The sequence below is a fragment of the Protopterus annectens genome, chromosome 14.part0 (assembly GCF_019279795.1).
Source record: "Protopterus annectens isolate FY-2018-M chromosome 14.part0, PAN1.0, whole genome shotgun sequence".
NCBI classification, from domain to species: domain Eukaryota; kingdom Metazoa; phylum Chordata; order Ceratodontiformes; family Protopteridae; genus Protopterus; species Protopterus annectens.
The window spans coordinates 813392659-813407958 of NC_056748.1; the positions used below are offsets into that span (position 1 = coordinate 813392659).

The 15300-nt window shown below is 40.7% G+C and overlaps 1 protein-coding gene across 1 annotated transcript in view; it reads right to left on the minus strand.

Moving 5' to 3' along the window:
• The window catches only part of PDCD11 (programmed cell death 11), a 1563481-nt gene that overhangs the window by 1197871 nt on the left and 350310 nt on the right, over positions 1 to 15300 (minus strand). The window contains 1 exon segment of the mRNA XM_044056566.1: positions 5524 to 5718. Coding sequence (XP_043912501.1) covers positions 5524 to 5718 — 195 coding nt within the window.

Genomic DNA, 15300 nt, shown 5'->3' on the forward strand with positions numbered 1-15300 from the left:
GCAGTTGGCTCGAAAGGATGTAGAGTGAGTTTCTCCAAGACAAAGTTAAGGTCCCATGCTGGGGTTGGAGCTCTCCTGGGTGGTCTCAAATTTTTGGCCCCTCTGAGGAACTGCTTGAGCAATGGGTGAGAGAAGAGGGGAGGTTCTGTGTTCTAATGAGCTGAAATGGCTGAGGTGTGGATTTTAATGGAGGAAAAAGACAAGCCCTTGTAAAGCATCTCAGTTAAGTATTGTCAAATTTGAGGTAAATTGGATGCTGCTGTGCTCATCCCTAAAGATTGGTTCCAGGCACAGAATCTTTTCCATTTTTCAGCATAAGATTTTATAGTACTAGTCCTCCTTGCCTCTAAAATATCCATCACAGGTCATCACAGGTTTATTGAGGGATGGTAAAGGAGAGATTATGTAATTAGCCAGGCTGCAAGGTTCAGCGTTAGAAGCTGAGGGTGCAGAATCTGGTTTTCCTGCCGAGACAACAGGGAAGGAGTCTGAGGCAGGTGCCATGGGGCTAACCGTGACACACTGCTCAGAAAGGGGCACTAGTATTGGCGCGGCCAGTCTGGACCAATCAAAATCATCCTTGGTTTGTCCCGTTTGATTTTTAGTAGTACTTTGGACAGCAGAGGCAGAGGGGGGAAGGCATAAACTGATAGGTTTTTCCAGCTGAAGGGAAAAACATCCACTTTCCAAGCTCGTTTGTGGGGTGTCCTTGTGCAAAATTTGTCCAATTGGTAGTTCTGGGGAGAGGCAAACAGGTCTATATCTGGGCTCCCCCATTTGCTTGGCAACATGTTGAAAATCCTTGGTTCCAGTTTCCACTTATGTGGGTCGATGAGGTTTCTGCTTAGTCTGTCTGCCAGTGTATTTAATTTTCCTGGTAGGAATTGAGCTTGTAGGTGCCCTTGGTAGCTCAAGGCTGTGTTCCACCATGCCATGGTTAGTCTGCAGAGGGGGTAAGAATGTGTACCCCCTGTTTGTTTATGTACCACATAGCCGTGGTGTTGTCCTTTACCATTAGTTGTCCTGGAAGAATGTGGTCCTTGAAGGCTGTCAGAGCATTCTGTAGAGCTAACATTTATTTTTGATTGATATGCAGGTGCATTTGACTTGGGTTCCATTTGCCCTGAATGCACTTCCCTGCCAGGTGAGCCCCCCATGCATAGTCTGATGCTTTTGTTTGGGCGGCAAGGGGTGGTGTGAAAGGTAGTCCCTTGTTTTGGCGGCAGGCCTCTGCCCACCAAAGGAACTCTAGGCAAAGGCAAGGTAGGATAGGAATCATTGTTTCTAGATCCTGAGAATGTTGACACCATAGGCTTTTTAGATACCACTATAGTTTCCCCATATGCAGTCTTGCATATGGAATTAGAAGAATGCAGGAGGCCATAAACCCCAAGGCTTGCAGTATTTGTCTTGCAGATAGCAGGGATTTCGTGGCCACTTGTTTGAAGTAGGTTGTCAAATGAATTTGTTTCTCTGGCGTGAGGTAAGCCATCTGGGAAGTTGTATTCAAGCTTGCTCCCAGAAATATAAATTTGTTGACAGGGTACCAGGTGTGATTTCTTTTCATTTATGGTGTACATCCCAGACAAGTTAGAACCCTTTGTACAAAGTCCAGATGATTCAAACGTATGCCCTGGCTTTTTGCCTGAATTAGATAATTGTCCAGGTATGGGTATATTTGATTATTTCTTTGCCTGCAAAAAGCAATAACTGGAGCTAGGCACTTTGTGAATACCCTGAGCGCAGTACATAAGCCAAAGGGCAGTGCAGAGAACTGATTAGTGCGTGTAGCCTGCTTTGAAGCATAGGTATCTTCTGCAAGATTCCCTGATTGGGATGTGCAGGTATGCTTCTTTTAAATCTAGTGTTTCCAATCAGGCATCTTTGCCTAGCATAGGGAGTAATTGGTGAAGAGTCAGCATCTTGAATTTTGGAATCTCCAAAAAGGTGTTTAAAGTAGACAGGTCCAAGATACGATGCCATGAACTGTCTTTTCTGGGTACCAGGAAAAGTCTTGAGTAGAAACATTGTCCCTTTTCCTCTTCTGGAACCAGATGAATAGCCCCCAAGCTTAAGAGAGAAAGTACTTGTTTTGGGGCATCTGCCCACTGATTTGGGGGTAGGTCCGGCCACCCGCTTAGTGGCAACGTGTGGAATTGAAATCTGTATCCCTAGGACACTATATTTAAAACCCATCTGTCCTGGGTAATGAGTTCCCAGTTCTTTGCATGAAGAGCAATCTTTCTCCCCAAAAGGGCAGTCAGTTATTAAGTGCTTGGAAATTTTAAAAGGAAGTCATTGAGACAGTTTACCATAGGGGGGGGGGGAGTCTTATTATTCCCTGATTTGGAAGTGGATGCCTCCCACTGCTTAGTTCTGTGTGTCCCCCTGGGACTGAAACCTGGTGGTTTTGCTGTGTCTGGGTTTGGCTTGAGAAGACCTGGAAGGGGCTGGAAAGGACCAATTCTTAGAGGCCCAGTGCATATTAAATCTAGGAGGCTGAACTTGTAAAAAAATCTTTAACAGTTTGCATAGATTTAGCTTTATCTTCCAGCTTTTTAAGAACTTCCTCAGCCTTGTTGCCAAACAGCCGGTCCTGATTTAAAGGAGCATCCAACAATTTAGCTTTAACATGATCAGGCAAAGATTGCTCCTTAAGCCAAGCATGCCTTTTGAGCACAGACCCAGTAATAGCAGCCCCACAAGAGGCCTCTAATGAATCAAAACCACACTGCAAAGTATGTTTTCCAACTTGTTCAGCAGAATGCATTAAGTCCTGTAAATCTTTATTTTCCACACAGTCAAGAATCATCATCATTTTCTGTTTAAGCAGTCCAATAACATGTTGTTGATACTTTAACATATGAAACTGGCAGTTTAAAGCCCTAATGGCCAAGGCTGCAGAAGTGTAAACCTTCTTACCCCATCTATCCAGCGCCCTGGAGTCTCTACTAGAAGGGGTAGGATTTTTAGCAGTAGAAGCCTTAATGCCCTTGGGCCCCTGTGAAACAGTCTCTGGATCTGCAATAGGATTTTTAAAAAGGAACTTGTGGGACTTGGGGACCCTGTATTATCTGTCAGGTTTTCTGGGAGCAGGAGGCAGGGAATCAGGGGCCAAACTAGATTCCGTAAAAGCATCAATGTCTAGTACAGGAGGAATAGCTAAAGGCCTATGCTAAGGTAGGAATAAGAAATCCCTAAGCCTCTTTTTTGAATCAGAAAAATCCTGGCTTTCCCAGTGGAAATGCTCCCTTAGAGTATACAAGACTTCCCCAAAAGAAAAAGCCTCAGGAGGGGAAGCAGAGGGAATGGAGTCCTCTGCATCAGAATCTTCATAAGTAGATAAGGGCAAATCCATATCATCAGAAGAATCAGAAAAAACAGAATCGTGATCAGAAGATTCATAATCAACTTCAGTCCTAGGCCTCTTAGAAGGGGGGGGGTGGCTACCCCTGATTAGAGTCATTAGATCTTCAGTCATTCTTTTTTGTTTTTTAGGCATAGAGGCCTGAGCATATGACCTGGGAGTAGTTTTTTACTGCATGGGTCAAGACTTAGGCCTAAGTAAAGAAGGAGGAGTCTGTTTAATATGCAAGTCCGTAGGCCAGAATACACCCTCAGAAGCCGGTGCCTGAACAGCGGCTCTAGACCCATCCAAGGTAGAGACATCCGCAGGTTCCGTAGTTGAAGTATCTCGCGGCATACCGGACTCCAAATGGGTCTCAGTAGAGGCCTGTGAATCAGAAGTAGCGGGAATCAAGGGCTGCGAAAGTGCATCACTGAGTACCGGTGAACTGGCGACTAGCTTAGGAGAACCGTCATCGGCAGTTTTGGACCTCGGTGGCCTGTCTCTGTCTTCATCTTTGCGTTTTTTCAGAATCCCGGTAGTCGGATGGCTAACCAACGACACTTCTGGATAATTAAACCGAGAACCGAAATATTTAGAGGTGAAAAATATACAGACGACGGATAGTGCGCTGATTAAATAAGGCACAAAACTGATAGCAAGGTACGTCGTAGTCAGGGCCTAGGCAAAGAATACAGTACGAATGAAAATCTTTATGAGGTATTTGCTTTCCACAAGTAATGCAATTAACTTTTACTGACATTGGTAATGAGCAAGAAAAAAAAAAGTTTCCCCAACAGGGTACTTCGCTTTAGCTGAAGACTTCGGTTCTGAAACTCGAAAATGAAAATTTCAGGAGTCGGCCGACCGGCACTTGCGAACTGTTTCTGCTTCAGGCACCGCACGGCAAGAAAGACTGACATAATGGCGTCGGCTGCATGTTTTATACCTTTGACAACCTGACGTCATGGAAGAAGGAACAGCAACTGACGCAGGACCCAAGACTTTGTTAATCAGGCCGACTGAGGGCTACCTGCAAGCAGATAACCCGAATGTAATGACTGCAACAGTGAAACACGAAGAACATCATATACTTTTTGCAGTTACATACAGTGCATGACTGAAGAAAATGAAAGACTGGCCAAAGAAACTTATTTCATCTCAATGCTGTCATTCTTAGCAACCTGACCATGATCATTATAACAAAAAATAAACCATTAAGACCACAGCACCTGCACTTGCTAATGACTCTTGTCAAATAACTATAGATAGCCAGTTAATCAACTGATCAAAAGTGTATTAGAATATAGACTGGCTATCCACATTCTATTATGCGAGGGAAGGAAAATGTATACTAATGAAAAGCAAGACATCTGACTTCCAGGTTTTAATTCCATTTCACTTTAACTGGAAGCCAAGAGGCAATCATTTTGGGAGTAAAACTAAAGTACTAAATCTACTCAGTACTCTGACGATGGGATCATTTTACTTTAAAATCAGATGTCCACTAATCTTACAAAAAAAAAAAAAAAAAAAAAAAAAAGTACATTAAAAGGTAAGTTGTCTTGCTGCCTGTAGTTCTGACTACAACCCACAGTAATAAGAACTTACCACTTAAGAGTGGTGGGGTTATAAAACATGCAGCACTGAAGTACAAAACTATTGCCTCCAGAATGACTGATATTTTCTTTGCAAAAATAAAATAAAATAAAATTCACATTTTTCTCTCTCAGATTTTCTCTGGTGCCATGCCATAAAGAAACCCATATACATTACCCTTTATGCTTCCAATCTGGAACATGAAAAACAAAACTGACACTTCAGCAACAACATTTTTTTAAAGACAACTGTGACAAATACACCACAACATCCCCTAGTATTATGACTTTCACAAAACAACTATGAATTTAAAATCCAGGAGATGCAGGAAAGTAATGCGGCTTTCACCTTTTTGTAAAACAAAATTTAGGAACACAGATATAAATCTGACATATGTTACAAGATTGAATTCATTACCATGCCTGAAGTCTCAAAGTGAACAATCATTACTTGTAGAATGTTAGGGGTGTTTTTAGTTCAGCGGCCTATACTGCAACAAGTAAACTTTTTCCCTACAGAAGCCAAAGTGCAGCACAGTGGTTTCAGGAACCTGTACAACATTAACAGAAAAAGGATACAATGCCAGACCTGTTTTGGTACAGACATATTGCCCCAGAGATAATATCTCCCTTCTGAAAAGACTTCCAAAGAAGATGGCAGTTGGTCATGTGATCAGACAAATGCACTGTTGGCAAGAAAGCAGCCGTTTTACTGGGCAAGATGGAGACCTCCAAACCTGAATCAGTCTTTGCCAATACTTCTGCTTTCACAATCTGAAACGAAATGTGGAAATCTAACTTCAATATCATTTGCCGTTGAGTAATTTCACACATTCTAACAGTCTTATTAGTATTCTAAGATTTCAGATGACATGTGCAATGTGATTCACACAGAAGCAGTAAATCTTTTAACTTCAGGAGACTTGAACAAGCTAGGGTTAAGGCCCAATTGATTTTCTTGCCCTTAACCTAGCTTAGTTTCCAATACAAACATTGAAAGTCTGAAAGCAAGTACAACAGTCAGAACACACACTGGGTGAAAATTAATTTAATTTGCTTTAGCACTTACTTGATATAATTGAATCCTACAGTTACCTTTTCACTGACAAAATTAGAGGAAGCAACTGAAAGTTTAGTTGAGTCAGTATAAGCACCACAAAAATAAATAAAACCACCATTGTCACAGCATTATACACAACACTCGAGGAAACTGACACATGTGGAAATCTGCTCATCTGGCATGACTTCAAATTTCAGATTATTTTATTTATCCTTTGTTTTCAGATTTAAACCCACTAGGCTACTGGCCTCATTTCAGAATAAACAAAGGCTGCCAGATGTCCCTATTTGAGCGGGACTGTCCCAGGATCAGCAGCCTGATCCAGAGTCCCACACTCCCAGTTAAAATCCCAGCAAAACAGCCTCCACTGTGTGATTTTTTGATTGGCTTGTATGCAGGCATACAGGCCAATCAAAAATCACAAAACAGAGCTACTTCTGTTTAATGCAGAACTACCTGATGATGTTCCGCATTAAAGACTTTTTTTTTTTTTCGGTCTTCACTTAGCGTGAAGGACCATTTTTTTTTGGTCCCTACCTGTCCCTTTACAAATCTGTCAATCCTGGAAGAAACCCATGGGGTTACTGTTATTGCTAGGGGGATATTTGGACAGGCATAGTGGAACTTCCACTGTTCCTTTCGATAGGTGCCATGAAACCTTTTACATCCACTTGAGCTACCAACTTAAGCAGATGAGACTAAGACCTTAGCTTAACTTCTCATCTGAAGGATGATGCACTCAGGAGTGCAGCACCCCCAGATGTGGCACTGTAGTGCCAACAATCCTATCACCTGGAATGGGAATACTACCCACAGCCTTCTGTTCTTCCAGCACCAAAGTTGAGCATGCTACTCTCTTTGATGTTAAGAGCAGGGCTGAGTTCCACTCCATGCAAAGGGCATCAACAGGACACTTGGAAGACAAGGGAGATGAGGGAAATTTGCTAAGCTTAAAATGGCCCACAAGGGCAGCTAGTCTAGTACTCACCTGTGAACCTATAGGCCTATGCAATCCATTTGCTGTGTGAGTAAAGATGGCAAAGAATACACATTTATCCTGGTGGTATTCCTTGTCAGGAAGGGTTGCAAGGTCTTCACTAATAATGACATAATGCTGATTTCATGAGTAGGAAGATGCGGTCACCTTAAATTTGTTTTCATTTTTAACAATACAGTAGAGCAAGGAAAACCCCTAGTAGTTGCAGCTAGTGAGCTTATGCGGCAGCATGGAAACCTTTATTTGAACACCTGCTGTTACATTACCATATTATTTACATCAAATGGATTAGTTGTGTAGTATTATTCACAATGCCTACAAACAGTAAGAAAACCATATGTGCTCTGACCACAGATCTAGGCTGGAGGAACACACCCTGCCAGACTGCAATGGCAATCCTGCTCTGCTCCTTGAATGTACATCATGGAAGTCCAGGAAGCTGCTTCACAAATGTTTCCAGTTTAGTTTTCTGAAAAAGCCCAAGAGTGGTAGCCCTACTGTAGTGATACTTAATCTGCCTCTGCAAGCTCGCTTCAAGGTACTCAAAACAAAACAATGCTTACCTACCCCACTTAATGGTTGCTTGAAGACTGGCTAGGCCTACTTCAGCTGCTTGTGCACAGCAAGAGGCAAAACCTTTTCCCCTTGTTTAGAGGTTTAGTCTTAAAGAAAGGTATGTGAATGGTTTAAGTCAAAGCCAGTTTTGAGACCAATCTCAGCATAAAGGAGGGATTAAGTCTCAAGTGGCACCCTGTACTTGTGAAGCACTAGGCATGCAGTTCTGGGATTCTTATTACTGAAGTTGTTACTATCAGGAGCAGTGTATTTTACGACAGAAATTTTAATATAGATATGCCAACCAATTCAAAAGAAAATATTTCAAGGTTAAGGACTCAGTTAGGAGAAACCAATTTCATTAGGTGCCTGAAATGGAATACTCTTCCATAAACTGCTGGGCTGTACAAAAATGTCAAAGGGAGCTACAGTCAGACAAGGTGAAATGACTGAAATGTGTATTTTGTTTATTTATTTTCACACAAAATTATTCCAAACCATTGTCACACAAGGCTATCACAAAGTGGAAAGTAAAATCTTACCATAACGGTACATGTCCTTCTCTTCAATGTTGCAATATTCATTACATTAGGGATCCCCTGCCAAGGGCAGCCAAATAATCGGCCAGTATACCAAAGCCTTAGGTTGCTTTAAAGTACACTGTACATAACACATATGCTCCTTGTGTAGTATACAGCATAAAGGTGTCAATCGGACATACCATCCTTAGAAGTGAGAGCCCCAGTAGAATAGTCCGTCTAAGGAAAACAAACAAAAAAAAAAAAGGTAACCAATATATCCAAAAGATAAATGGACCAGGGGGAGAAGGGAGGGAGTGAACACTGCAACGGTGAAGAGAAGAACATCTACTGTTATGGTAAGATTTTACACAACTATACTAAGTCCTTCCATTTCACTGTTGCAGTATTTATAGCAATAGGGAGTGCGCCAAAGCTCGAGAAGAAACTTAGGAGGAGGACCACCAGCAGAGGCCTCTAGGAAACCATGAAGAATGGCCCTTGCAAAACCATCTCTAATTCTGGAGATTCCATCCAACTTGTAGGGCTTGGTAAATGTATGCACAGAAGTCTAGGTAGCTGCCTCAAGAATAGATTCCTCCAGCAAACAAGTAAAATGAACAAACTGGAAACAGCACAGCTGAAAAAACAAGTGTAGTTTAATTTAATTTCCAAGTGCTCTCACCTTCAATAAAGGCATCAGAGATAAAGTCAGAAATAACACAGGAGGGAAATCCTAATTTTGTGGGATAATGTTTCAGTGTTCGAGCGATTCCTATCTGAACTAAATGCCTCCACTAGCTTCTTGGAATTTACATCCACAGCTGGAAGTGATTCCATCAACTTTCTTGATGTGACAATAACTAAAGACAGGCAGCAAAAGAAGATATGCTGCAAACATTCAGAAAGGAGACCTATTTAAACTCCTTTCTACATTATAATAGCTGCAATCCTCCTTTGCAAAGAAACATGAAAAGCCAAATGGTATGCCTGTCACCTCTCAAGAATAGTTTCTCTTGACACTATTTGATGAAGAGCTAAACAAGCTTGGTAAAATTTTATGAGAAAGGGATTACCCTACTGAATTAGTTGAATCTGTTAAGATGGAAATATTACAAGGCAGACAAGACAAATTTGCCCCTTTAGTTATTAACACTAAAAAACACAGATGAATTTTCATGGAGTAATAAGACTGTCAACAACAATCATAAAACGGCTGCTGCTATGATCATTAGATATAACCAGCAGATAACAGCACTAAGAGGTATTTTAAATGAAACTTGCAGTACAGTTTTCATTACTGAATACCACAAGGTTTTAGGTCCAGTACCCAAAATTTCATACAGCAGAGGTGAAAATCTCAAAAATATTATTGAAAAATTAGTACTACGAGATTTTTAAGTTCAAAAATGACAGTGTGGCCATTGTAAATACTGTAAATTTATTCAAGATACACCATATATACTTGTTCATGGACATGACAAAACTTGCTCATGTCTAGGGGTATGTGATTGTAATACGAAGATGGCTGTTTACCTTGCTACATGTTCAGTTTTCTCTGCATTCTATATAGATAAAACTACTAGAAAGCTTAGAGAATGGATTTATGAACATGTTTATGTAGGGTTGCCAGCTTTCTTTGTGGCTGAAACCGGACTAAGGTTACGCCCCTGCCATCACCCATAACACCACCCATTCCCACCCCTCTTCCATCCATGCTCTGGCCATTTTGTGACATCACCATGATATCAGCTGATGGGAGCGCCCTCTTTTTCCGGATGCCTGCTTTCAGACGATTTACTATGCTTTTCTGTAAAAAAAAGCATAGTAAATTAGCCAATTTAACAAACACTGATAGTCTGTTTCCTTTTGTGAAACAGAATATTAGAGTTTGTACAGTGTTTTCCCGACTACCAGAGAATTGATTTGATTTGTGGATAGTCCAGAAAAAAAACTATGTGGTAACAGGGATGATTTCCAATTTCCCATCTATTGGTCAAAGTTATGCTAAAATAGGGCTAGGGATGGAAAGCTTGTTCCAGTGCATGGGGACCTTCTGAGACGCATGTGTCTCATCAACATGGCCTGTTTATGTCACAAGCAAAATTTAAATCCTTGGATCTAATAGTTCCTTGACTCACACTAAATAAGAGATCTTTTCAACAGTCATTTACTTAAAGTACCACTTTAACATGCCTATCTTCAGTAAAATAATGCCACCACAGTCTTTTTATTAACCAGTTAGGCCTGATGTACATCCTTTTTCAGGGGCAATCAGGGAGGAATTCCTGGTTAAGTGACTTGTTCAAGGAATACAGTAAGCAAATGAGGGCTAAAATGATCAAAATCTGTACCACAAGAGCTAATGTTCACAGCTTTAATCCTCTGTGCCAATTGCAAAACTATATTTTTTATACATCACAGCTGCATGAACAGCCAACATTCCTGGAAGTGCATCACTGTGGTGCCAGTTCACTGCACTAAGCTAGTTTTACTACTTTACTGTAGACCCCGACCATGGAATAAGAAAAAATACTTAGAACTGAACACGAGAGATTTTATGTACTCTCATTTTTATGTTTATGCGACTACCAAAATGCCCAGGCTGTTAATTAGAACATTCAGATAAAAGGGGTTGTGATATATGGCCTGCAATCTGTCTAAATCCCTGTCAGAATAGTGCAACATCCGGCAGGCTCCACACTGCAGTGAAGACATCTATGTCTCGACGCTCTGACTTAGGGCAGTGTTGTCAAAGCATTGCCACTGTTTACCAAATGCACATTCCTCAGCAGTGTGTCTGTCACCTAAAAGAAACATATCTGCTACCTGTACCAATTACTTGACATGCCTCTGAATGCCACAATGAGCATATTATAATACAGGCGATTGAAAAAATAAGACACCTAATTTACAAAATCATCTAATTTAACCACTGCAAACACAGAAATGCAAAGTAACGCCAATATATTTACCTTGAACAAGTGCACAAATATGTGCAAAATAACTACCTGCAGACTCATGTCTACTGGATACATTACCCCTCACTAAAAATTTACAGTGAGTGAGTGCTTGAGGTATAGCTAGAGAAGATGATAAAATTCAGGTTTGTACAGTTTTAAAGGAGTGATGTACTTCATGGCTCTCAACCAGTCAAGGACAGATCTCAACAGAATCAGATCCACATCAAGAAATAATCATATACACTTAAAATACTAGTACTATTAAACACTCTCTTATTCTGTTAATGTTTCAAATTAATTAATATGCATTCTGATCTTAGTCTTTAACTGCACTCATCATTATTAAATGTAATTCACCACCTTTGTCCAAAATGTACCATTTCAGGAGGAATTAGGAGGGATAGAGCAAAAATGCTGAGTTCAAAATCAATCACAGTTGAGGGGTATGGTTGCTTGTCTGAGTATACCCGATTCTGGACAGTAGCTTATTCATGAACGCTAACAAAATTCAGTACTTACCAGAAAATTAGGGCTCGTACACCAAACCAAACATTCTTGATATTGAAGGATGTGCGACAACCCATGGTCAGGTTAATCAAAATACTCTCAGAATAAGAACCACAAGCAATGCCCTTCAGCAAAAGGACTATTAGAGAGATGAATCATTTTAGAGCCATCATTCCCATCACTAATTAATATGGTCTCAGGAAAACGGTCAAGTTGTTTGATAAGGGAATAATTACTCAAGCATTAATTGAGCTAAGTGAACAATTTAAGTGACTACATACCAATGTAATGGTCACTACTAATAAACCACTGCGACAGGCTCTGCATTCCTAAGAACTGAGGAAACTAAATATGTACTGTGGCTATGGAATGTGGACAGGTGGAAAATAAAGTGCTACCATAGTCCATTTAACTCCACCATTAATATAAAAAAAATAATCAGTGCGAACAGTTATTTCAAACTTGACAAATGCAGCTAACAAAAAAAAAACAAAAAAAAACATGCATATAAAAGCTTTACAAAGACAATGAGTCTGCAAAAGGAATAACTCAACTCTACTAAGGTAGAGCTAGGAAAAAGGGGACAACGCGTCCCCAGAATGTATAAACTGTGTGAGAAAGGTGCTACAGTTTTTAATAAACACTCACACATACAAACTTTTTCCACCCTTGTAAGAGTTTACTGTCCGGAGCTATTCTTCATAAAACATACCTTTGAATAACAAGCAGAAACAGAGAAGACAAATATTTCCTTTTCATATGTACTAGTTTAACTTCTCCCCCCATGATACAAATTCCCCATATCACAGTCACTTTCCAAAACAGTGCCACAGATTAGTAGCGCCAGACCCAATCGGAAAGAGCTGTGAAGCATTACTGGGAAGTGTATTTTGTTTTTACTACCGCACTGTAAGTAAATCCGGAAAAAGCTACGTAGTGGCACAAAACCTGGAGTTCACATGTCCGGTTTTGAATGAAATTTGTAACTGGACAATTTGTCAGAAAACCGGACAGTCCGGTCAAAAACCAGACAGCTGGCAATCCTATGTTTATGACAAAATCCAAATCTACAGATGTTCTTTTTAAATACACTACATACTGCCCAGATTTCAGGAGATTTTCTTTTTTCATTGGCAGGGTTTGTATGTCAGACAGAGGGGGAGACAGTGTGAACTGTTATTAGAACAGAAAGAATTATACTGACAGATCTGGTTAAATGCAACTAATAAACCCAGATTAAATGATACGTTCTCTCAACTGCATTTCAAAAGCAAGAGTTGCTACATTAAAATAAGAATTTTTACACTCAAGTAGCATATTATTTGGTTTTATGTTTTTTATGTCTGTTTTTAGGTCCATTTTATGTGCATCTGTGCTTCATATATATGCACTGTCACATTAAATGCTGCTACACTTGTTCTTGACAAGTGTTTTTATTGGTTAAATATTTACTGAGAGTGACCGATTTTCTTCCAGTTTTATTTTATTTCTGATTTTTTTTTTTTTTATTTTTTTTTTTTTTTATCTCTGATGATGCTTTATCGAAGGTGAAAGCGCTTAGAAATTAAACTATGCTCAGTTACTCAGCTGTGCTGTTTCCAGTCTGTTCATTTTAGTTGTGGTCTGCTGGAGGAGTCTGGTTTGTTTCCTTTGCCATTGGAGTTTCACCTTACATCGGGCAACCTACAAGTGCCTCAAGAATAGAGTTAGTATCCAAACCCTTGAAAAAAAGCACTAGAAGAAGCCACAGCTCTAGTAGAATGAGCCTTAACAGAACAAGGAATGCTCTTAACATGAAAGGAATAACAAAAGGAAACAGCTTTAGAAGTAAAAAGATGAAATAGTTTGTTTGGACACAACTAATTGTAAGGCCCTACAATGAAAGGAAAAGGAGCTGATCAGATTTCCTAACAGTTTAAGTCTTATCCAAATAAAATCAGAGCTGTCTACTCACATGCAACGTGCGCAGCACCTTCTCACTAGCAGACTGCAGAGAGGAGAAAAAGAAGTGGTCAAATTAATAGACTGATTTAATGGGCAACTCATTCACCACCTTGGGCACAAAAGGAGGATTAATACGAAAGGACACCTTGTCCTTATGAAACACCAAAAAGGAGGACAAGCCTTAAGGGCTTGAAGCTCAGACATCAGTCTGGTAGAAGTAAGGGCTAACAAGAGTACAGTCTTCCAAGAGCAATGCTGCAAGGAAGCTGAAGCAGCAGGTTCAAAAGTAGCCAGAGTTAATTTCTCCAAAACAAAATTAAGATCCCAGGGGGAGGAACAGGCTTTCTGGGAGGCCTAATATGAAGAATGCCTTTAAGGAACTGTTCATCTTCAAATCTAAAAGCTAAAGGAGGAGATAAAGGCAAACAAGCAGAGAAAGCTGACAAATGGCCCTTTACTGAAGAATAAACCAACCCAGCACTGAGCAAGTCACACAGACAAGAACCAAAGGAACATCCACAGAAAGTGGATCCAAGTTACGAGAAAGATAACAAACAGAAAATCTCTCCCATTTAGGTAAGTAGAATTTCCTAGTATTGGGTTTCCTGGCCTCCTGCAGGACCCTAAGCACGTCCTCAGAAAAAAAGTATCCACGTGGAATCAAAATCCTATCACTCACAATATTAGTTGAAGAGTGGACAGGTGGGATGGATGAGAGATCTCTTGACCTGTGCGAGTAGGTCTACCCTGTAAGGTACCGTTAGGATTGTACTTGGTTAAATGCAGAACAGGGAACCAATGCGGTCTCTGCTAAAATGGATTCACCAACAAGATTTTGGAATCCTTTTGTTGAATTTTGAGGAGGACTTTTGGAATTAGGGGAAGGAGAGCGAAAGCACAGAGAAGCATCCCCTTCCAAGAAAAAGGTAGGGCATCCACCTTCCAAACCAGAGGACCTGGGGACTCTAGCACAAAATAGAGTAGGTTGTCTGTTCAGAAGGGAGGCAAAAAGATCTATTTGAGAAGTACCCCCACTGGTGGACAATGTCCAGAAACACATGTGTGAAGCATCCATTCATGGGATTGAGTTAAGGACCTGCTCAGTGCGTCTGCCACAATATTTTAACCTGAGTGAATGAATTGCCTGAAAAGTCATTTGATACTGGATAGCAAGATCCCACACTAGGAGTGCTGACCAGCAAAGATCACTCCCCCCCCCCTTCCGGTTTGATTACATACCACAAAACTGTATAAACACCATGAGAGATGTTTGGGGGGGGATGAAAAACCTGAAGTGCCAACAGAAGAGCTTTCATCTCAGACACTGATGTGCTCTTTCTGCTGAAGAGACTCCCACACCCCCCTGCACCCTTTGGAAGACAAAAGGTGCTCCCCATCCAACATCTTAGAGGATGTAAGGGGAGCCTTGGATTTAGAGACAACTGCTGGATCCACTAGTGAAATTCCTTCTTGAGACAAGGCAGAAGAGGAACTACAAAATTCTAGGGAATGTGAATTTTGAAGCCAAACTGACTTAGAAACCACTGAAACTTTCATGTGGAGTTTGGCCAGAGGGAGTATACGGATGGTGGATGCCATGAGCCCCACAGCTCTCAGAAATTCCCTGGCTGTTATACAGCTCAGAGGAAGAAGTGTTTTGAAAGAAGGAAATGAGCGTCAAGGCCTTGGGAAGAGGCAGGGATGCCAGCACAGGCTCTATCCTGCACCTCAGAAAAACATGGTTCTGACAAGGAGTTGCAAAAGACTTTTTGAAACTTATTGTGAACCTCAGGTTTTGCAAAAGAGAAATGG